The 23,898-nt window shown below is 35.6% G+C and overlaps 1 protein-coding gene across 31 annotated transcripts in view; it reads right to left on the reverse strand.

Annotated features, from left to right (window-relative positions):
- Eif4g3 (eukaryotic translation initiation factor 4 gamma 3) overlaps positions 1-23,898 on the reverse strand; it is a 283,893-nt gene that overhangs the window by 60,498 nt on the left and 199,497 nt on the right. For 15 of the 31 annotated variants that reach the window (XM_078025501.1, XM_078025499.1, XM_078025498.1 and 12 more), the window contains 5 exons: positions 11,918-12,006; positions 6,381-6,624; positions 3,764-3,897; positions 1,970-2,095; positions 1,479-1,589 (listed from right to left, as the gene is read on the reverse strand). In XM_078025501.1, coding sequence (XP_077881627.1) covers positions 1,479-1,589; positions 1,970-2,095; positions 3,764-3,897; positions 6,381-6,624; positions 11,918-12,006 — 704 coding nt within the window. The remainder of the gene's footprint in view (positions 1-1,478; positions 1,590-1,969; positions 2,096-3,763; positions 3,898-6,380; positions 6,625-11,917; positions 12,007-23,898) is intronic. The other 16 variants (XM_078025508.1, XM_078025507.1, XM_078025505.1 and 13 more) reach the window with 3 other exon arrangements.

Here is a 23,898-nt window from a genome sequence, read left to right on the forward strand (position 1 = left end):
ATAGATACTTCTCAGAGGAGGATATACAATCAATCAACAAGTACATGAAAAAATGCTCACCAGAGAAATGCAAATCAAAACCACCCTCAGATACCATCTCACTCCAGTAAGATTGGCAGCCATCAAACAACAACAAGTGCTGGAGAGGATGTGGGGAAAAGGGTACACTTGTACATTGTTGATGGGACTGCAAATTGGTGCGGCCAATTTGGAAAGCAGTATAGAGATTCCTGGGAAAGGAACCACCATTTGACTCAGCTATTGCCCTTCTCAGCCTATTCCCTGAAGACCTTAAAAGAGCGTACTATAGGGATACTGCTACATCGATGTTCATAGCAGCACAATTCACAATAGCTAGACTGTGGAACCAACTTAGATGCCCTTCAATAGATAAGTGGAGCATTTACACACAAGGCAGTACTACTCAGCACTAAAAAATGACAAAATCATGGAATCTGCAGGGGAATGGATGGCATTAGAGCAGATTATGCTAAGTGAAGCTAGCCAATCCCTAAAAAACAAATGCCAAATGTGTTCTTTGATATAAGGAGAGCAACTAAAAACAGAGCAGGGAGGAAGAGCATGAGAAAAAGATTAACATTAAACAGGGATGAGAGGTGGGAAGGAAAGGGAAAGAGAAGGGAAATTGTATGGAAATGGAAGGAGACCCTCATTGTTATACAAAATTACATATAAGAGGATGTGAGGGGAAAGGGAAAAAAAATCAAGGGAGAGAAATGAATTACAGTATATGGGATAGAGAGAGAAGATGGGAGAGGAGGGGAGGGGGGATAGTAGAGGATAGGAAAGATAGCAGAATACAACAGTCACTAGTATGGCAATATGTAAAAACGTGGATGTATAACTGATGTGATTCTGCAAAATGTATACGGGTTAAAAATGGGAGTTCATAACCAACTTGAATCAAATGTATGAAATATGATATATCAAGAGCTTTGTAATGTTTTGAACAACCAATTAAAAAAAAGTTGCCATTACAGAAATAAAAAGGTGATGAGGAAATAAAGTGTCACCTTATGTAAACATGTTTATATAAGCACAGAATAAAGTTCTCTTAAAAGAGAACTCTTCAAAATACACATGAAACCCTGAGTTAATTCAGATTTTGGATTAAGTGCACCCTATGCTATTCTAGTTTAGGGGAAATGACACAGTCATGTCCTTGGCAACTTTCCCCCATGCTTTCTGCAAATCTACAAAGCATGGAGTAGGCAGTGTCTGCCGAATCCTGCACAGTGCAGCGCCCCAGCATAAGTCCATTGGTGATGCCACTTCCACCGCTGAAGAGCCTGCCACTGGGGGTGCAATGGCAATCTGCAGTTTACCAATACTAGTCTTTTATAGATGTTATTTGTTTACATTTTGACTACACAACCTAAAGTAAATAAGAAAAGCAAAATGAAAAATATTATAACACCATAGGCTATCATTTAAAAAAGAAAAATGATTCAGCGCACCCCTAGAGGCAGGCTCTTCAGGGGTGGGTGTGCAATCGCCAGTGGAGTGCAACTTGGGGCTTTGCTCTGTTCCAGAATTGGCAATCCGTGCCTGCTCTGCACTTTGCAAATCTGTAGAAACAAAGACAAAGAGATGAACATTACTGAATGTCATCAGAGATCTGCAGTATACCAGGATACCTGAAAACAAAATAGGAATGCTATCAAAGGTTGGTCTACTTTTAAAAATATTTGCAAGTCAATTCAATGGAATAAACATGAAGAAACAAACACAAAAAGAAAATCAAGATCAAATTAATGCAGACCAGTTTCTTTCAAGTAAAAATGATTCAAGTGTATTTATTTGCTTTAATATTTGTATGGAGAGGACTGTCTTCACCTCTATTACAGGAATCAGCTACTAATAATCAGCCACTCTGTCTTGCCATTAGACAAGATGTTATGGAATCTATGAAAGTTTTTCTAACTAATTTTGACTATAGGGAACTTACACTTACAGGCACACCTCTTCCACCAGGTGGCTGCCTTCCAAAATCTGCAAAGGCTGGAGTAAAATCTGGTCCCCGTGGTAAAATCCTAGGATCCAGAGTTCGCATTGGCAATTTGGGTTGGTTGATCTGCATGATGGAAAAACAAAGCTTACAACAGGTTTCAGAGCATTCAGTGCTAAAGAATTAACAAAAACCTTTGACTAAAAAGTTGTCAACCTGACCCATGGCAGCTTCTTCTGGGCTAGCTCCAGAGCCACAGGGCAAACATAGTGTTCTTGTGTCCTGGGACTGATTAACGCTACACACAATCAGTTAATGGCAGAGAACCACAGAAGGATATAAAACAAGCAAGGTATTTTGAGATCTTCTGAAATATGTCCAAATTTTGAAATTTGTTTTAGAAGATATTCACCAGGGTGTCAGAGCATGGCCTATTAGATATCTTGCTATTGTTCATTTTGGTTTTGATGCTGTCATTTTAAGATTAGTAATTCACATACAGAGAGTAGACAAGTCTCAAAGGAGAAATGTTTCATGTGAAATCCATTTAAAAAATTTCATTTTGTCTGCCTTGTTAAACTGAGATATTTGACTTTGATTAAGCATATAACATGAGTTTGGAGTCAGCAAAACTAAGTAGCTCGGTGAAAAATCATTTAATGAATGGCTAAAGCAAGAGAAAAATAAGGTAATGAGATAGGCAAAAATATTTTCTAAGAGCATGATGAAACTGAATACAACACCTGCACTCTGAAATAATGACGAAGCCTCTGAATGTACCACTAATTGTTCAACTATCCTCACACAGGTACCTAAGAGAGGACACTTAGATACAGACACAGATATAGGAAGACCTATTACTGTGGAAAAGGAAAATAATATAAATAAGGTCAGTATAAGCAGATGCTGGATATCTGCATAAAGGGCAGGTATCTCAATCCATAAGAAAATTAATATTTTTATGAGGGATAAAAGTTCCTCTTCAAGCATAGTTCAGAGGCTGGGGTTACAGTTCAATGGTAGAGCACATGCCTAGCATGCTTGTGGCCTTAAGTTTGATCCTCAATACCACAAAATGAAAATAAACACACAAACAAACCAAAAAAAAAAAAAAAAAAAAAACCCACCCCAAACCTTCCAACTTCTTTAGCAGCACTGGTTCATCTTTGATTTTTATGAAATTACTTAAGCACCCCATTTTACTCCTTTTAATCTAAACAACAAACACTGACAGTAATAATTTTTGTTTGCATCCATTAAGTCCATGATTCATACAGAAAATCAGGAAGGATGCCTACCTATCCCAACAGGACTGGAGGCTTAAATCACTAAGAAAAAAATTGAGATACCCCTTATTTGAACTATATTGATTCCCATCTTAAGTTTACTCTTCCAAGTAGCTTTCTAGGTTTCTGACCTGTCCTCAGTGAGGCTAGAATTACATAAGAAAATTTTAGAACAGTGGGGAAAGAGTTCTGTGTCAATTTAGTCATATGTTTCCCCCAACAACCACAAAATTTTTACCACATTACTAGGAAACAGCCATAATAAGCAGACAAATTAATGAATTTTTAAAAAATCACCACTCAAATGTCGATTTCAACATGCCTCTAACCTAAAATCCAACAATGCTTTGGGAAATTCTAATTCTTATACATTATATATTTTTACTCAAATGCTCTGTGGTATTATAGTTCTTAAAAATTGCTTATACTTCACATCTTCACATATTTACACCGATAGTTAAAACCAGCTCCACCCAAAGACCTACCTTTCTCAGAGAATGCAGCTTACCTTGTCAAGAACCACATCACTGATGGGTGGCAGGCCCTCTGGTTTCTGTATACAGGCTGGCATGAACTGGAAGTCCAGCAGAAACTCCCTGTCATACTGCTTCTTGCCCTCAGTATCAGAAGGCTTCCAGGATTCTAGAAAGAGGGACAGATGTAGGCAGAAAACTGTTTATACAAATAGATTCCAACATGTATCTCTTCATGAACAAACAAGGAAACAAAAACCAAAGGCAACAATGAACTATAGACAGAAAATACCATGTAAACAATTTAAACTACCAATTGTGTTTTCAACCCTCCTGGATACTTCTGGATAAAAAAAAATAATAATAATTGGAAGCCATCAGAAATTACTTCAATACATCCACACTAATCAACTTTTGGTCAGGGACATATAATAATGCTCACTAAGTCAAATAACAATCATTTAGATATGTCAGAAATAAGGAATTTGGCGCAATCCTTGGCTTCATGAAAAACAGAGGTACTTTAGCTATTTACTTGGAAATGTTTTCAAGAAAAGAAAAAGGTAACTCGAAACAAAACCAAAAAACTTCCTTAAGATAACGAACCATCTAAGTAGCTTTTGTTTTGGGGTGGGGGGGTGGATGGAACCAAGGGCTCCTCCCCATCCTGTGTTAGATAAGTGCTCCACCACTGAGCCAATTTTCATCCTTGCCTGTGGTTTAATAAGAAGAAAATAAAGTACCTGAAAACAGAACGTATGTATCTTTCTCCAAATATCCTGACTCTAAAAGTACTCTGAACTAATATTTTTAAATGAATTTTAAAACAGTTTTTTTTGCATACCACTTACCTTGATACTATGCTACTGTACTAGCTATCTCTATTTAACCTTATTCTTATTATATAAAATTGGAGAACTTCCATATAAAATTTTATTGGATGATAAAAGCAAGCCATGATTTTTTTCTTTTAATTGGCAAAACTCCAGATCACTTTATGATAGCAAACCAGGTTCTCTTTATATTAGTGGTTTCTATTGTGTAAGTTATATACTCATGAATGCTTTGGGAGAATTTTGTAGATATTTTCTTTTCTTTCTTTCTGTTTTTTGGTACTGGGGATTGAACCCAGGGGGAATTAACCATTGAACCACATCCCAGGCCCCCTCCTTTTTTTTGTTAAACAAAATTTTATTTATAAAGGGTCTGGCTGAGCTGCTTAGGGCCCGCTAGGTTGCTAAGGCTGGCTTTGAACTCACAATCCTTCTATCTCTGCCCCTCCAGGCTGCTGGGATTACATGCATGCACTACTGTGCCTGGCTTTGCAGATATTTTCACCCAAACCCTATTTACTTTATTTATTAAAAAGCTAAGAGTTCCTCAGGATCTAAATTTTAAGCTGCTTTTTATCCAAATTTTGTTTTTGGGTACTGTATTATAGGGATAAAAGAGAGTCAGTCAATTATAGTTGAGGCCCATAACTGTGTACCTTTCCCTGTAAAACAAAAGTATGATTTATATAATCTAAAAACGGCAATACTATCTCAATTTCCTGAAGAAGGATTGGTGGCTACAAGTGCTTGCCTAGATTATGAAAAGCAATTTCAAAACAGTGGGTCCTACAGTTAAAAAATTAAAAATTCTGCGTAAAACTTATTTTGGTCTACTAGTTTCTAAAAATGGGATGAAATAGGAGAATAACTATAATTTCTTAAAATTCATTAGGGGAGTTTATTGGTAGGAAAAAATCAGTATATGATTTTTTATTATTTTTTATTCTTATTCTGTCAGTTCTACATATAAATCAATGATTTTCAAAAATTTCACTTATAATTCACAGTAATAGATATAATGACTTTATGACCCACAACTGAAGCACTTTTATTTTTTAGAGGGACAGTACATTTACAATCAAATCTTACCTGATGCCAAATTTACTGTAAAACTGACAGAATAAGAGAAACCTTGCATCTTTTCCAATCACCTTTCCCCACATATTCACACTAACTCTCTCCATAAATCTCAAAGTTAATCACGGTTTACAGATTATGAGGACATTAGTGCTGTTAATTTGGTTTTTGTGGTGCTGGAGGTCAAACTCAGGGCCTCATGCATGTTACATAAATGGTCTACCATGGAGCTACACACTCCCAGCCTAGAGCACAAGTTTGATACATTTATTTGATGGTTTGCTGAAGGGTCCTTTAGTGCTTCCACACATTTCACCTGCCATAATGCAGGCATTCAATAATTAAGTCATATTTTCTGGATGATTTATGTCAGAGTTCAGTTCTACAGAGTGATTTCTGTCAATAAAGCAAGTTCAAAGTTTATGAAATGACAATGTCAAGGAACATGGTCATATCTATAATGGCCCCTTGATTTAAAACAAAACTAAATTTTTTTTTATTGAATTCCAACAGCCTGGTACTAACGGATTCCCTCTCCCAGAGGTGCTTCCAATGCTAAAAAAAATTCCTGGAGCACCAGCTTCAGATATCATTTTTGCAGTGTAGAACTCTTTGGATTTGCTAGTCACTAATCTATAACACTGTGTTAAGCCTCTTCCTTCATCCAGTGTCTCTGAGGAGGCAGCAAAGTAAAGGGGAGAAAGAAAGAGGTACGCAGGAAGGCAGGGAGGGGTGAACTTACCTGGTTTAAATGGGAATGTGATCCCATCACCAGAACTATCGGTGGAGCCTGAATTAGCATCTACTCCTTCACCCTCAGAAACACTCTCAGCACCATTACGCAAAGGCTCAGCTTCTTCTCCATTTTCTTCTAAACCTTTCACTTTTTTTAGGTCAGAGGGGTCTTTCTCAGGATGAAACCCTTGGCTCATTTTTTCTTGTTCAGATTCAAGTACTCTGTCAACTGAAAGCTCTTCAGCTTTAGGCTAAAGCATAAGTGAACACAGAAGTTACCTTTTTTTCGTATGTGAAAATATACATAAAGCCCTACATCTACATCCTCAAAAATTAGAAGAGCATGTCATTCCAGATAACAATTTCTGTATTCAGCATTTGGCACTAGAATTATAACTTTAAAAAAAAAAATCTTTCTACATTTCATCATCTGGGATAAAGCAGACAACTCAATTGGCTACTGAAATGCTTTCACATGTGACTAAGGAAATCCAAATGTATCAAAGTTAGAAAAGAAAGAACTGCTAATCCTTGGAAGTTGATGAGCATGAGAGTCCTAGTCAGAGATCTAAAACAAGCACTCCTCCTCATGCCACTGAAGCTCAGCAAATATAAAAAGAAACACTAGAGAGTATATTTTATGTTGTCCTCTGGCTGGGAAATGAAGAGCGTGGGGATAGTTGAAAGTCTTTAAAAGGAAATCACACATCATTTATAAGGAAGACACTTTTTGGTTAAAATCTGTTTTTCTTATTGGTTCAGTCTTCGCTGAGGCTATAACGTGGGGGGAAAAGCTGAGAATACAAATCTGCAGAGAGAAATCTGGGTTCTGAAGTAAGAAATCTATTTTTAAAGGCAAAAAAAGAATTAAAATTATTCCTCGTATTATTTCTTACTATTTTGGTGTCAGATATCAAACAAAATGACTTTCTAAGGTCCTCATGAGCCATCAAAACTGTTTGGGATAAAGCTCTATATGAAATTTAAATCTTTTTTTTTTTTTTTCCATGAAGGCTGGCACTCTGAACATAACCCTCTGAAATTAGCACTGAGGAAAGAGAAATCCCAGTTGGTAACTCCATACTAGATCAGGAGCCAAAAAATCAGGGCTGATTCAACACAACCCTACATAAAACAGTTATGTTGTCCTCTGGCTAAGAAATGAAGAGCGTGGGGATGAAGACTTTAAACAGTCTTTAAAAGGTAATGCCAGTAGGTATTCATCCAAACTATTTATGAAATAATGTTTTATTTTATTTTTTTAAAGTCTGAGTGAAAAATCCTACTTGCTTACATAAAAGAAGTATTACAACAGATGTAATACTAGTAAATTTTCTTCTTCATGGATCAAAGATACTAAATTTTAAAATGTTATTTTTAGAAACAGATGTTTTCAAGCCCTGATCAAATAATGGAAAAGGAAAGTCTATGCAAATGTAGATAAACATACATGCACAACCATAGACAGGGACAGTACATGGAAACTTAAAAAAAAAAAAAAGAGAGAGAGAGAGATGTAAAATTCCAAGAAAATAAAGTTTGACAATGATTTTATAAAATGTGGCAGAAAGGAGGCATCTTTTAAGCTTTGAGAATAACAGGTCTACTAAAATTGAATCATAATCAGAAGCCTCATTAAAAAAAAATTTTATACTGTAATATGGTCTAAATGAACCCATAATGACCTAGAAATACAATTTTATAAGTAAGAACAAGTCATCGAGAAAATCTTTTCTTCCTCCCTGAACAAGTTCTCACAATGTTACCCAGATAGGCCTCAAATTCCTGGCAGACTCAACAATCTCATTGCTCCCAAGCAATGGTCTCAGAGTCCCAAGTAGCGGGGACCACAACAGGACACCATTGTGTCTCCTAGATCGTTGATAATTGATGTGTTGAATATGTAAATACAGGATATCTACATTATATAATTATGTAGAATTTTTACTTCAAATCTTTTAAAATAAAAAAAAAACGTATTTTAGAGAAGAACATTTACTGGGTCCTCTTTTCTGTAAAGCTGAATCACATAAAAACAGAATTTATTTCAAAATTCAATTCCTAATTGTAAAAAAGAAGTGTAAGTAAACTTCACACATAAATAACAAATTGTACTTTAGCAAACAGAATCACTGCAGAGTCTGAGGCATACTGTTATTAGGGATATGTCAACGGAATCAACAAAAATAGGAGAATTAAATGTGTATGATGATGAATTTTCTTTCAGCATGATAAAACTCTTATCAAACTAGTCTGAAAATGTAGTAACTGTTCCTGAATTGCTCACTCAGAAAAATGGGTTGAAGTATAAGAGCACCACATTAGCTGAATGGTCAAATGTGAATCCTTTATAGGAATCTGTTCTATTATGTATGTGGGTGGGGAGGGGTGCTGGGAATTGAATACAGGGGTACTCTATCACCGAGTACATCCCCATCCCTCCTTGTTTTTTATTTTATTTTGTGACATAGTTTTGCTAAATTGCTGAAGTTGGCCTTTAACTTGCAATCCTCCTCAGACTGGGATTACAGGTATGCGCCACCATGCCCAGATACAGGAACCTGTTGAAACACAATCTACTTAACTGAAACAGCAAGTTTCTTAATACAGTGAGGTTTTTAAAACATAGGAAAATCAGACTGCAACTATGTATATATAATGATTGATGAAATGTCCCAAAAGTTATAAACAAATTTTAACAGCTTCACAAGAAATTTTATTTATATTTGTGATACTAAGGATTGAAGCCAGGGGTGCTTAACCTCTGATCCACATCCCAAATCCTTTTTATTTTTTTTTTTTGCAAAAGGGTCTTAACAAACTTGTGAAGGCAGTTTCAAACTTCTGACCCTCCTGCCTCAGCCTCCCAAGAAGCTGGGATTATTATAGGTGAGTACCACCACACCCAGGTTTATTTTATTTTTATTCTTTACTTTTTTGCAGTGCTGGGATTGAACCCTGGACCTTGAGTATGCTAGACAAGCATTTGACCACTAGGCTGTTTACCAAGACTCCAACAAGCAATTTTAAAACAAAGCATCCTTCAAGTTATTTTCCTAAGCTATGAAGAACTTGCTGAAATGTTTGTACTGACTTAACAATCCAGTATATAAGCGTGTCTGAAACACATTAATTTTTTCCATATTTTTATTGGTACATTATAATTATAAACAGTGCGACTTTGTGTTACATATTTGTACATAAAAACTATATAGCAAGCCAGGCTCCATGGTACATGCCTGTAATCCCAGAGGCGTGGGAGGCCAAGGCGGGAGGATCATGAGTTCAAAGCCAGCCTCAACAAATGCGAGGCACTAAGCAACTCATTGAGACCTTGTCTCTAAATAAAACTAAAAAGGGTTGGAGATTTGGCACAGTGGTTGAGTGGCCCTGAGTTCAATGCCCAGTACCCCATCTACCCACGAGAAAAACTATATGATATAATTTGGTCAATATCGTTCCCCAATATGTCCCCTTTGAAACAAATTATAATTATTCTTTTGTATTAGACTTTGAACTCAAAGACATTTTATTTCTCAGTTACATCTCCAGCTCTGTCTTTACTTTTATTTTGAGACAGGGTCTCACAAAGTTGCTTAAGGCCTCACTAAATTTTGAGGGTGATCTTAAATTTATGATCCTCCTGCTTCAGCCTCCCAAGACACTGGGATTACAAGTGTTTGCCACCACGTCCGATGGAAACATGTTATTTTTGAGAAAATAATGTAAGAGAGGGAGAGCTTAATCAGTGGAAATGAAGGCAAAAGCATCCAATATTTGTTAAACTAACAAATCCTATTTTATGAAAGGTAAAGGACAAGGATTTCTGAAAGAAGTCTATATTTGCAAATGACTTACAAAATTTTATTTTTAAACTATGAGGTTAGAAAATAAGTGACTGCTTCCAAACAAATATAAGTTCTCTTGTTTGAGGAATAACATGTTAATGTAAGTTTATGGTAAATATGGCCCACGGGCCAGTTCTGGTTCACTACCTGTTTTTGCAATGCATGATCAGTAAGGATGGTTTTTAAATTTGGAATGGTGGGGGAAAATTTCATGATGTAGGAATTTAAATTTCAGTGTCCACTAATAAAATTTTACTAGAATATACTATTTAATTCATTTACATATTGTCTGCAGCTGCTTTTGGGAATTATGACACGGATCACTAACTGGGCCTTCATGGGAAAAGTTTGCTAGTTCCAAGCTAAAGAACAAGATGAACATCTGAGGACATGGGAGTGGTGGTACATTCATTTAACATTCAACAATTCTGTGAAAGATAGCCACAGCACAGAGGAATATGAAGTATGATAGAAGAAAATGGATAAAAAACCAGCTGAATCTATAGGGAAATGAGTTTATGAATTGGTAGTCACACCAGGAATGCATATAATTCCCTTGCCTCTAGAAGGTATTTTATTCTCTAAAGGAACATAATTTTCTTGTTCAGCTACAAGGGGAGCACAGCAAATATATGCATCTCTATTAATTTATTGACAAATCTTATCCCAATAAACCCAATTTAACATTTTAGTGGTTGCTATGGGAAACAACTGTGAGTAACTGAGCACCATGTAAGAGCAATGACAGGGAAGAAACAAAGGGTACTGGTTAATTGAAAGAGGAGATAAAAATTTAACTAGCCAGTAAAGCCTTATGAAGTAAATGCATCTAAAGTTACCTTCAAATAATGGCTACATTTTAAATAATATCACTTTAATGTTAATGTTCAGTAAGAACTACTTTATAAAGTAGATTATAAGATTAGCTTAAAAGGGAAGAAAGCTACATGTAGATTGTTTATGTATAAATTTTTTTTTTTTTATTTTTCAGTTTTCGGTGGGCACAACATCTTTATTTTTTTTATGTGGGGCTTAGGATCGAATCCAGTGCCCCACGCATGCCAGGCGAGCGCATTATAGCTTGAGCCACATCCCCAGCCCATATGTATAAATTTTAATACATAACACTAAAGATGCTGAGATTAATACTAGAAAATTGTCAGGGCAAGCCTTAAGACTAAATTTGTTCTTGATTCTTCTTTGCAACAACTCTTAGACTTGTTATGTTTTAACCTACAGCAAAATCTGGTGAGGCTTATTTTAAGAGGGACCACCCACATGAGAAAAAGTTATGTTACTGGGATACAAAGACAACAGATTTAAAATAAATGTCCCTAAATTGGATTGGATATTTCTACCACCCCAGCTAATGGTTTCGTTTAAAAACCATTTTTGGTTACCAGATTAATCTTCATTTAGGTTAATATACAGAAAATACTGAATTATGGGGAAGGGAAGAGTTAACCAAAAGTTGGCAAGTTTAGAAGATTTATTTTAAAAGACAATAATTCAATAAAATTAAACATGTTACTAAAAATCTTTTTAAAATGCTACTATAAATGGATTTTAAAAAATTAGTCTCTGAACAAAATACATTAAGTTTTGTTTGGGAAATGGTACTAAAAGAAGTACAACTTCATACCTGAAATGGCACCAATTATCGGAAGATAAGCTAAAGAGATTTGTTGTCTCTTACCTCCAATTCTGCCTCCAACAACTCATCAGTGGTTCGGGTCCGATCTTTTGGTTTCTTCCATGTCTTTGGTGTAGTCATGACTGTTTGAGCTGAAAAACAAGATCATGTCCATTACTTGCCAAGCAAAGGCATAGAGGGAATTAGAGTTAAATGATACCTGTACTCAAATTCAGTGGAACTTCACCTGCACAAGGAGACTATTAAATGATTAAGTGAACAATTAAGGAGTTGTAGCTCAGAGATATTGCAAAGGCAAATGTTTTCGTACCATTTCAAAGATTTACAACCATTGGCCTAGGTTCATTCTATTTCATAGTAGGCCACACCTATGCATGTAATATAGATGTCGAATATTCATCAAAATCCAAAATCTAAAATTCAGAGGATTTCACATTTTCAGAATAGGGATATTTAATCAATAAAGTCTATGTAAATATACACAAATCAGAAAAACTCTGAAAGCTAAAAAAATCCTATTATTTCTAAGCATTGCAGAGAAGGAATACTCAACCTGTATGTAGTATCTACAAAGGAAAAATGACTTTTGAGCCAATTCTAGACTTGGGTGGACTCCTATTAAACCAGTTGTGTGATCCTAGGCATGTCACGTTCTCAGGCCTCTGAATAGTTCAAGAGCACTGGAGTGATACTAGATAGCCAAGGTGCCTTTAAACTATAAAAATTATTTGTCTGAGATTTGGGTTTTTAAATCTTTCTAGGCAACAAAAAGATACTTTGATTGAGGATTCACTAGATAGAAGCACTTTTACAACACTTGTTTTCATCTCAGATTACACTATATCAGTCTATATAATATTGCTGGGGTAAAAATTAAGAAGAGAGGTTATTTTCACTATTGTATCAAAAATTCCAAATGGAAGACTAGGCTTACAAATGATTTGGGGTAGGGGGTGATACTAGGGATGGAACCCAGAGCCTTATGCATGCTTATCAAGCGCTTTACCAATGAGCCACAACCCCCAGGTTTTAAGGCCTACAAAAAAATTCACCTGGCATATACATTCCATAGATTCATTCAAAACCTGAATATAAATTTTAACTATAATTTAACTATCAAATGATATACAGAAAATAGTAAAACAATACTGCAGAAGGTAACTTGCAGGACAACACACAAGAGGAAGTTGGACAGGCAGAGAGAAGAGACAAAGAAAGGTCATTAATACCATGGCATTACCACAAGTGAACAAACCCAAAGACAAAGGGTTATCAACTAATCAAATTCCCTACAGAAATGTAAGATCATTTAATTCAACTCTGGGACAGCCACAAATATTTTTTGGTAAAACAAGAGGGTGTGGACATACAGTTTGGGGGAACAAGGAAAGCAGACATGCATCACTTCTTCCCAAAATTACTCTATCATAACACTGAGCCACAACCCAAGCAATTTTTATATTTTATTTAGAGAAAGGGTCTCGCTGAGTTGCTCAGAGCTTCACTAAGTTGCTGAGGCTGGCTTTGAACTCATGATCAGCCTCCCAAGCTGCAAAAATATTATATAAATCTTTGATAACATAGTTCAAAACTAGTCTGTCTTCTCCTCAGGGACCACAATAAACAAGAAAACAACAGTGGACCACCTGTAATTCTTACTTTGTAGCCTACTCAAAATAAACCATCTTCTCAAAGTTTGGAACCTATGGGTGAGCTTAAAATTACCATTGCCTCACAGTCTTCCATGGAATAAGAATCTCCTATAATGCCTACGTTTTACGGATCTTTTGATATATATATGAAACAGCCTGTTTTAAAAGCATCCTCCAAAATGCTTTCACTTTTAATTTTGCTTTTATTCTTTCCAGAGTTCAGACAATCTGTACAATTGATTTTAAATGTTATTTTACTACTTATTGGTATGAATTCAGCTCTAAATTCCGTTCATGTAAATGGGGAAGATCATTTTATGTAGGATTCATTGGGATGAAATATAAATTCAGAAGTAGTATTTGCTAAACAACAAAAACCAAAGTAAGATGTATATAAAACTTTTCTTTGCAAGAATACATCAAATATACCCAACCCTAAAATCTTCCAAGAGTTATTTTATTTACTTATTTTTTTAAGAATCACCATTTACCACAATGAACTGCTATTTACCTTGTTCAAGTGACTAAAATACTGATTAGAACTTAGAAAAAAGAGGTGGACAGAAAAGAGCACAAAACTATCCAACAGACAGTCATTTAAAAACTGAACACAGAAACACAGAGAACTAATCCCTGGTGAGATAATGATATACAGCCCCTCTCCTACCTTTACTGATGGGGAGGGGCAGCAAAATTTGTGTGGTTTGGGGAAAGGGGGCAGAAGAGGAAGGGAAGAAAACAGAGACAAAAGGCACAAGGATCAGAAGAGACAGAGATGAACAGCCTGATGTGTAGGACAACTGATAGCAAACTAGCTAGACGAGGGGAAATAAATTCAAGATAAGCTAAGGCTTTCCTCTCTCCTTTCTGATTCATTATAGTGTGGCACTCAAATCTGCTGACTGAACAAACAGGAAATGCACTGTGTGACAGAGGTATTATAAATGTATATTGTAACCAAAAAGCCATATTGTTATTTTAAGGTTTTTGCAAGTTTTTACTTATGAGAAAAAAATAATTTATTTATGAAATGACCTATATAGACATTTAGAAAAATATTGGGGACATAGAGTTTAATCAATGGTATTAAAAATTATTTTATTTATTTTTTGCTTTTTTTTTTTTTTGCAGAGGTTTAAAATTTATGTCAAAAACTACATCGAGGGGCTGGGGACATAGCTCAGTTGACAGAGTATTTGCCTCCGACACAAAGGCCCTGGGTTTGATCCCCAACACCACACACACACACACACACACACACACACAAACTATATCAAGACTGGCATGGAGGCACACGCCCTATAATCCCAGTGGCTGGGGAGGCTGAAACAGGAGGATTTCGAGTTCAAAGTCAGCCTCAGCAAAAAGTAAGGCATTAAGCAATTCAATGAGACCCTGTCTCTAAATAAAATACAAAATAGGGCTGGGGATATGGCTCAGTGGTGGAGTGCCCCTGAGTTCAAACCCCGATCCAAAAAAAAAAAAAAAAAAAAAAAGACACTATCAGGTTTCAAATACTCCAGTTTTTAACTAACACTCCAGGAATAGACACAGATCTCAGAAAATTATGCCACATCAAACCTAGAAATGACTCCATCTTAAGATTAAAAAGGAAAACAGTGCAGTTACAGTGAGATGTCTTATAAGTCATCCCCGAGGTAAGATGCTTTTCATTTACTTTTCATATGGGCTCTAGGAGTCAAGTTGCTACTTTTGTAAATTAAGAGCTAACAAATATCTCAATGCAAACTAGGAGACAACCAATGAGGTAGGAGAACAGGGTTAGGGGTGATGTAGTAAGATCCATTTACTGTTTTATATTAAACCCATGTGCATTAAAAAAAAAAAAAAAAGTTTTCCTTGAAAGTTTCACTGGAAGGGAGTGAGTGAGAGTACCGAGAAAAACTTTTCCATAAAATAGTGGCCCATACAGAAAAGTGAAAAGCACTTAAGACACAATGTATCCCATGGAACTGCTCTGTGTAAAACCATGATCTGGATCAAGGTCTTTTCCAATTTTTCTTTGTAGAAACATTATTATCTTCTAGAAAAACTCCAAAAATAATTAAATCATAGATTTTGGTCTAAAATCCTGACCCATATAGATGTCAGAAATGCTGCATAATGGTAAATGAATGGCACTGGAGAAGATAAGTGAAGTCAGCCAATCCCAAAAAACAAATGCTGAATGTTTTCTCTGATATAAGGAGATTGACTCCTAGTGGGTAGGGAGGGAGAGCATGGGAGGAATAGATGAATTCTATATAGGGAAGAGGGATGGAACGGAAAGGGGGAGGGTATCGGATTAGCAAGAATGGTGGAACGTGATGGACATCATTATACAAGGTATACGTATAAAGATATGAACTGGGTGTCAACATACTTCATATACAAAGAATCAAAAATTGTGGTATATATATGTATTAAGAATTGCAATGCAGGATCACATTGGTTATACAGCCACATATATACATATAGCAATACTAGTGCAATCTGTACATGTGGAAAAATGAGAATTCATACCCTATTTGAATCAAATGTATGATATATCAAGATCATTGTATTATCTTGAGCAACCAAAAAAAAAAAAAAAAAATAGAACCTGGATTCCTATCCAAAATTCTGATTCTCTAAATTCAGGGCTTACACAGTTCATATTCCACATTTATATATTCCAATTCTCTGAAATGAATCTATCAAAAATTGAATAACTCATTATGAAAATAATACATATTCAAATAATTTTGCTTGTAAAACGATGGGGTTGAATCCATCTCAGTACACCAATCTTATTTTAACCAATTGAGATCCACTGGTTAGAGTAAGAAAATTATAAGTAAGTTTGATGTTGCTATAGTGGAGGAGACTGGGTGGAACTTCCTTTTGATCATTTAGCATATACTCCCATGAGACTAACTGCAGATGATATCTTCTTTCCCGTTAGTTAATCATATCATCCTTTTAAATGACAATAGTATCAATTTGACCCTTTTGTTCTAAATGACCACAAAAATAGCACGATGAAGAATGGGTTGGCACATTCAATGGCAAAAAATAACAAAGAGGTATGAAGTTTATTGCAATATAATTATCTGATAGCAGTGTTACTTTATTTATGCCCATTATATAAAACATTATTTGGCATTGTTTACAAAAAATAACACAAAATTAAATTTAAATGAAAGATATAGTGTTTTAACATTTCAAGTATTCTAAAGCATTAATAATATAACAAAGGTTTTTATATTTATAAAATATATTTATATGCATTAAAAAAAAAAGAATTGTAATGCAGGGGCTGGGGATGTGACTTAGCGGTAGAGTGCTCACCTCGCATGTGTGAGACCCTGGGTTCAATCCTCAGCACCACATACAAAAATAAACAAGTAAAATAAAGTTGTTAAAAAAAAATTGTAATGTTAAAAAAAAAACACAACAAAGTACATGTATAAAGGCATAAACTGGCGTGAACATACTTAGATTAATCTATTTTTAAATCATGTATATAAAGTATAAAAAAGATATAAAGAAAGATATAAAGGTACAAAAAACTATGACACATCTCTTGAGATATTGTGAATATTCTGGTGCATATTCTACTTTTTGTACTATAAAAACTACAATTACATGTATATTTGCATATTTAGTTTTATAAAGCTTAATTGAGTGGTAGACCAATTGCCTACCATGTAGTAGGCTCTGGGTTTGATCCTCAACACCACAGAAGAAAGAAACAGCAAAATAAAGATTAAATGAAGGTTGAAAAAATGGAAAAGGACAAAATGTAAAAATCCCAATATACTATATCCCATATACATTTACAGCCATAGAACTATTAATGTAAGGATAAGAAAACCATGAATATTTAGACTACATTATTTGAAAAATGGGTGACTTTTTCCTGTTTTTCAGTTTTCTTTTTTGGTACCAGGGATTGAACTCACGAATATTTGATCACTGAAACACACCCCTAACCCTTTTTTGTGTTTTATTTAGAGGCAGGGTCTCACAGAGTTGCTTAGCACCTCACCACTGCTGAGGCTGGCTTTGAAGCCCAGATTCTCAGTTTCCTGAACCACTGGGATTACTGGTGGACTCTCCTGTGCCTGGCTCAATGTTTTAAACAATAATTTAAAACTGGGAGAAAAAAAGTAAAGCTTTCAAGTTGGTTTTCATTCGCTACTTCAAATCCTTTTTTTGTGTATGTTGTACTGTGAATTGAATCCAGGACTTTACATATGCTAGACAAGCACTTCACCACTCACCTAGATCCCAACCCTCAAGCCCTGTTTGACCTTGTATCACTTATGTGGAAGCTTTTTGTTTTGGATTTTAGGTCAGATTATAAAAAGATTATTTTTTTTTAGATTGCTATATTATTAGATTACTAGATTATTAGATTACTTTTTTTCTTCTTTGCAATGCTGTGGGTCAAACCCATGACCTCAGGGCATGCCAAACAACCACTCTACACTGCATTCTTAAAACTATGTTGATTTCACTCTGAACATTATAATTTTGTGTATTATTTTCTCCTGAGGATCTGGAGAACTCATGGGAGTCTTAGGACAGTTTGTGCAATCTTCATTCAAAACTATGAAATCAGAAACTTTTTCAGACCCAATATAAGGCTCAAAAAGTTTTGGATTTTGGGGCATTTCAGTTTCCAGACCAGGACTGCTCAAAACTTTCAAACTGAAAACAATTCTAGCCTCAAGCTCAGATAAGAGATACTCAACCTATATTACATTTATAATGAAAAAAGGAAGAAAGGAAGGAAGGAAGGAAACATTAAAAGAATGTGAAACAGGTTGATAACATATTGCATATGCTACATTTCTAGGCTGACCCTTCCTTAGTTTATTTCTTTTGCAGGGGTGGACAGAAATTGAGTCCAGGAGTGCTTAACCACTGAGCCACATGCCAAGACATTTACATTTTCTACTTTGAGACAGTCTTTCGAACATGCTGAGGGTGGCCTTGAACTTATGATCAGTGGGATTACAGGCATGTGCCACTGTACTGATGACAGGTAACTGTTTAATAATGAGGTATTTTACTAGCTCTGTAATTAAAACTGAAATCAACTTTAATAAAAGATACCTTATAGGCAAATTTAATATTGCTTCCCTTTACTAGATAATTTCTTTTTATGTTTTCATTAATCAGATAAGTACCCAAGTAAATTATGAGTTTAATATGTTTTTTCAATATTTCCTGGGTCTTAAAAACAAACAGTCCTTTCCTTCTTTTACTTAGATTTCTGGCCAGAGAAAACTTGCGACTTTATATCGACTTCTGATTTTCCAATTTCATAATGATGTGAAAGAAATAGGCATTCGGGAAGAATTTACACCAGATTTTGAATTCTGCTATTTTCCCAGGTTAGGGCAATACATGATACTATGTATCACAATGCTGGGCAGCTAGCAGCAATGAACCTCAGCCAATTTATCACCATGGACACACAATAATAGTGCACCTAGCCTTTCACTAAGCTATGAGAGTGGGATGTTAGATGTATGTGTCCAGAACATTTTGGATTTACGTTATTTTTTTGTCAGCTGGTGATTGAACCTAAGGTTTTGGGTCTACTTAGCAAGTGCACTACTGAGCTATATCCCCAGCCGAAGAATTTTGAATTTTTGATGAGTTAAATCCTGACAAATCCCTTTCCTGATATGCTTTATGGTAATTCTGGCAAATTTATATATATACTGGATTTAATATATATGCACATCCATATATATGTAAATCTTTAAAACTAAAGAAGACTGGCTGGAGACAAAGCTCAGTGCCACAGCACTTCTCTATTGTCTAGCATGTGAGAGGTCCTGGGTTCAAGGCCAAAAAAGGACAAGGTAAAGAAGCCTCTTATCAGCATTATAACTACAGAATATTTAAGAACCAGGGAGCCAACTCTTTGTAACTGAAACATCATGAAAGATTGTTTTATCTCTTTGTTGTCATGGGAGTTTTTCCTGGGTACCTAGTTCTTTGCTTTGGTACAGAAACATGAGAAATTTCATGTATTAATGGAATGAAACAGATGGTCACCAAAATTATCAAAATTTAGGATAAACTAAATTGGTGAAGTCCTATCACAGGAGGACAAGTCACTGTTGTATAAAGAATACATATGAAATGGATTATTATCTGCCTGGCTCTATGAAAGACTTAAGCTGGCTCACTGGTGCACACCTAAAATCCCAGTACTCTGGATGCTAAGACAGGAAGCCTCAACAACTTGGTGAGATGATTTCAAAATAAAAAATAAAAGGGCTGGGGATGTCTTTCAGTGGTTATGTCCCCCTGGTATCAAACAGTAACAACAACAACACTGTTGGGTATGGGGTGCATGCCTATAATCCCAGTGACTCAGGAAGCTGAGGCAGCAGGATGGCAAGTTTGCGGCCAGCCTTCACAATTTAGTGAGACCCTGCCTCAAAAAAAAAAAAAAAAAAAGGGGGGGGGGTGTGGGCAGGAGATGTAGGTCAGTAGTAGAGCACCCCCGAGTTCAACCACAGTACTAAGAAAGGAAGTGAGAGAGGAAGGAAGGAATCGATACTTTTAGTATGCAATTTCATAAGTGGAATATCTGTGATGGCTTACTGCAGTTTTGTAAATGTTTACTAAATATTAAAAACTGTTTGCCAGGCACAATAATGCACGACAATAATCCCAGTGATTCCAGAGGTCGAGAGGAAGAGTACAAATTTGAAGCCAGTCTCAGCAATTCAGTGAGGCTCTAAGCAACTTACTAGGACCCTGTCTCAATATAAAAAATAAAAAGGATTATGGATATAGCTCAGTGGTAAAGTGCTCCTGGAGTCAATCCCCTGAACCAAAACCATACTGGGGTTCAATCTGTTTTGTTTTTGCTTTTATACATTCGTGGGAAGGATTTTATGGGTCGGCAGATTGTCCCCCTAAAAATCTATTAACAAGAATGGAAAGGCCTGGGAGTGCTTGAACTGAGCAGACTAGCTGAGGAGCTGGTGCCAAGAGATCCCGAGTTAGCAGTCTTGCAGCTCTCCATTCTCCTGGATCACACGGCAACCTCCCCAATTCTAAAATATGAGATTAAACTGTCCAAAACCTCTAAAGTAACCAAAAAAAAAAAAAAAAAGGAAAGGAAATGAAGACTTGTATTGATACTTCACTACTGGTGAGGGAAGGGCAAGGGTCCAAGTGCATTGTCACAGAATTGTACTAAACAGAATAGAATGTTCCATCAATGGAACCTTCAGAGAGTTCCTACCCTTAATGCTTTACTTTAATCTCTCTCATTCATTCCTGAGGTTTTGTCTACATTTTTATTTTGCTTTATCTTTGCACAGCTTTCTGATCCTACAGGCTCGCACTAAATCATCTGGACTATCTCATGCTGAAGAGATTTGTCCCTCAAACTGGTTTCAATAGGTTGTGGATTCTATTCTGTCACCACCTCCAACTTTTTAAAAGAATTCTTAATGGGAATCTAAAAAAATATCAAATAGGAAACTGGTGCAGCATGAAGAAGAAAACCAGGTAAGATAAGGCTAAGTTTTACAATGAAGCTGTAATTGAACTGGCGAAGAATCACGATGGCAATACGATATGTGAGAATAGTGGGTGACTGAGATGCCCACAAAAGAAACACTTGGAGGCTAAGTCCATCAGTGATTTTTTCAGGATATATTCAGGGTGCGGTATTTGAAATGTTTGTTTGGTAATTATGCTTCCAGTAATGTGTTAAAAAAATAGGCTTCTGCTCTACGACTATTTCACAAGAAGCTTAAATAGTGTAAGACAGTCCTCAAGTCCAGCCCTTGAAACCAAAAAGTATGATAAACAAGAAGTCTAGATTTAAAATAGACATACATAATAAATCAAAGACAGACATATATAACACAAGTAAAAATGTTTCCATTCTGGCATTAACAGTAAAACATCATCAGAACAAGAGTCAAATCCAGGTTTATTTTATTGATAGTCTCAATAAAGAATAGTGTGATATTTTTCTATGCTTTTTCCTGTTTTCTATTTCATTTAATTCCTACATTAATTATTTCATTTGGGTTAAATTTGTTCTTTTAGTTTCAGTAGATAGAAGATCAGGTCAACAATATAAATTTCTTTCTTTTTTCTAATATAGGCAGTTTAGTGGTATAAACTTCCATCTAAATATTGTCGTAGTAGTATGGTAGGCAAAAATAAAATAAAAATAATAAAAATAAATAGAACACCAAAAATATCCATGCATTAAACCCTGGCCCATAAATATTAACTTTACATGGCAAAAGTACCACTAATGTAATAAAATTAAGGATCATGAGATAGGAAGGGCATTATCATGAATTAACTCAGTGGATCCAATGAAATCAAAAGTGAAAAGAAGAGGCAGGAGACTAAGAGTGAGATTTGAAAATGCTCTCCTGTTGGCTTTGAAGGTGAAGGAAGGACCCCAGCTGAGGAACTCAGGAAGCCTGTAAAAATGGAAAGGGAAGGAACAGATTCTCAATAGTGCCTCCAGAGGAAAGAGACCTTGATTTTTGAGAACTTGATTTTTGCCCAGTGAAACTTACTTTGTGCTTCTGACCTCCAAAACTGAAAGAACAAATTGTTACATCACTAAGTTTAAGATGATCTGTCACAACAGTAAATATATGGAATGTTCCACAAATTTTGCTGGTGGGTTTTCATTTGCATTCAGTTCAAAACAGTTGACAGGTGCCCTTTTGACTTTGAGTTATGAAGAAGTATGTGGTTAGTTTCCATATATATGGAGGATTTCCAGGGATATTTTTCTCAACTTCTAATTTAACTGCACCTGGTCAAAGAACATACCACTTTCCACTTGAATCCTTTCAGACTCATTAGAATTTGTTTTATGCACCATGGTGTATGATCTATCTTGTTAAATTTGCCACAGTGTACTTGCTATTTCAGTGTTTAATAAAATGTCAATTAGATGAGGTAGGCTGATTACACTCTTCAAGTCCTCCATATAAGTTTTCTAGTTCCATCAACTTTTGTATTTTCCATTATGTCAATTCCTATCTCTGCTTTTTGAATATATGAAATATAGTTACAACACTTCGTCATTCTGCTAATTTTACCAAGTACCTCAAGTCAGTTTCAATTGATTTTTTTCTTCATTATGAATTATATTTTACTCATGCTTTCACTGGTGAATTCTACCAAATATGTAAGGAAAAAACAGTATCTATTCCTTTGAGGACAGCAGCACCCAGGTATATAAATGATGATTATGAGAATTACACAGGCCAATGGTCCTCATGAGGGCAGATGAATATCAGTTATCAACTGGATAAATAAATCTTGTAGCTAACATCCAATGTAATGATGAAAGACGTGTTTTCTCCTCGAGACAGGAACAAAATGTTTACTTTCAACACTTCATTTGTCACTGATATAGAGGTTCTAGCTAGTGCAATTAATTAGAAAAAAGAAAAAGCTCATCTAGTTATACAGGAAGTGAAACTATCTTTGTTCATATAAAACATAATCTATGTAGAAAAATCCAAGGAAATCTCTACAAAAAGGTGAATAAAACTAGTATAAAGTGAACTCTGTCCCAGGTGTGGTGGTGCACGCCTATAATCTCAGCAGCTCAGGAGACTGAGGCAGGAGGATTTCGAGTTCAAAGCCAGCCTCAGCAAAAGCAACACAAAAGTGAGACACTAAGCAACTCAGTGAGACCCCATCTCTAAATAAAATACAAAATAGGGCTGGGGATGTGGCTTCAGTGGTCCTGAGTGCCCCTGATTTCAATCCCTGGTACTCACCCCTGGCCCCCCAAAAAAGTGAACTTTGCAGGACACAAGACAAAAACTACTATACATGGCATTTCCACATAGTACCGATTAACAAAAATAAATAAAAACATACATTCATAAGAGCATCAAAAGAATTTAACAAAAGACCTTATTATTATATGAGGTACTTCTAGAGAATTAAAGAATTAAATAAATATCATTGATGAGAAGACTAAATATTGCAATATGTTAATTCTGACTGTAGAAACAGTGTAAAACAATTAAATGCCAACAGATTTTTGGGCAGAAAATAAAAAAACTGATTCAAAAATTATATGGGGGGGGGGAAGAACCCAGAACAGCCAAGACAATTCTGAAAAATAGGAATGTAATTGGAGAACTTAATACTATCTGATTTCAGACTTACATCATAAGAATGTGGTATTGTCATTAAAATAGACAACTAGATCAAGGTGGGAAAATGAGCAAATTCAGAAATAGGTCTGCATATGTATAGGAAAGGATAGAAAAAAATTCACCAGCAAAAGCATAGCCCAAAATTTTTATACACTGTTGGTGGGAATATAAGATGGCACAGGTACTATGGAAC

The sequence above is a fragment of the Ictidomys tridecemlineatus genome, chromosome 11, assembly GCF_052094955.1.
Source record: "Ictidomys tridecemlineatus isolate mIctTri1 chromosome 11, mIctTri1.hap1, whole genome shotgun sequence".
Taxonomy (NCBI): domain Eukaryota; kingdom Metazoa; phylum Chordata; class Mammalia; order Rodentia; family Sciuridae; genus Ictidomys; species Ictidomys tridecemlineatus.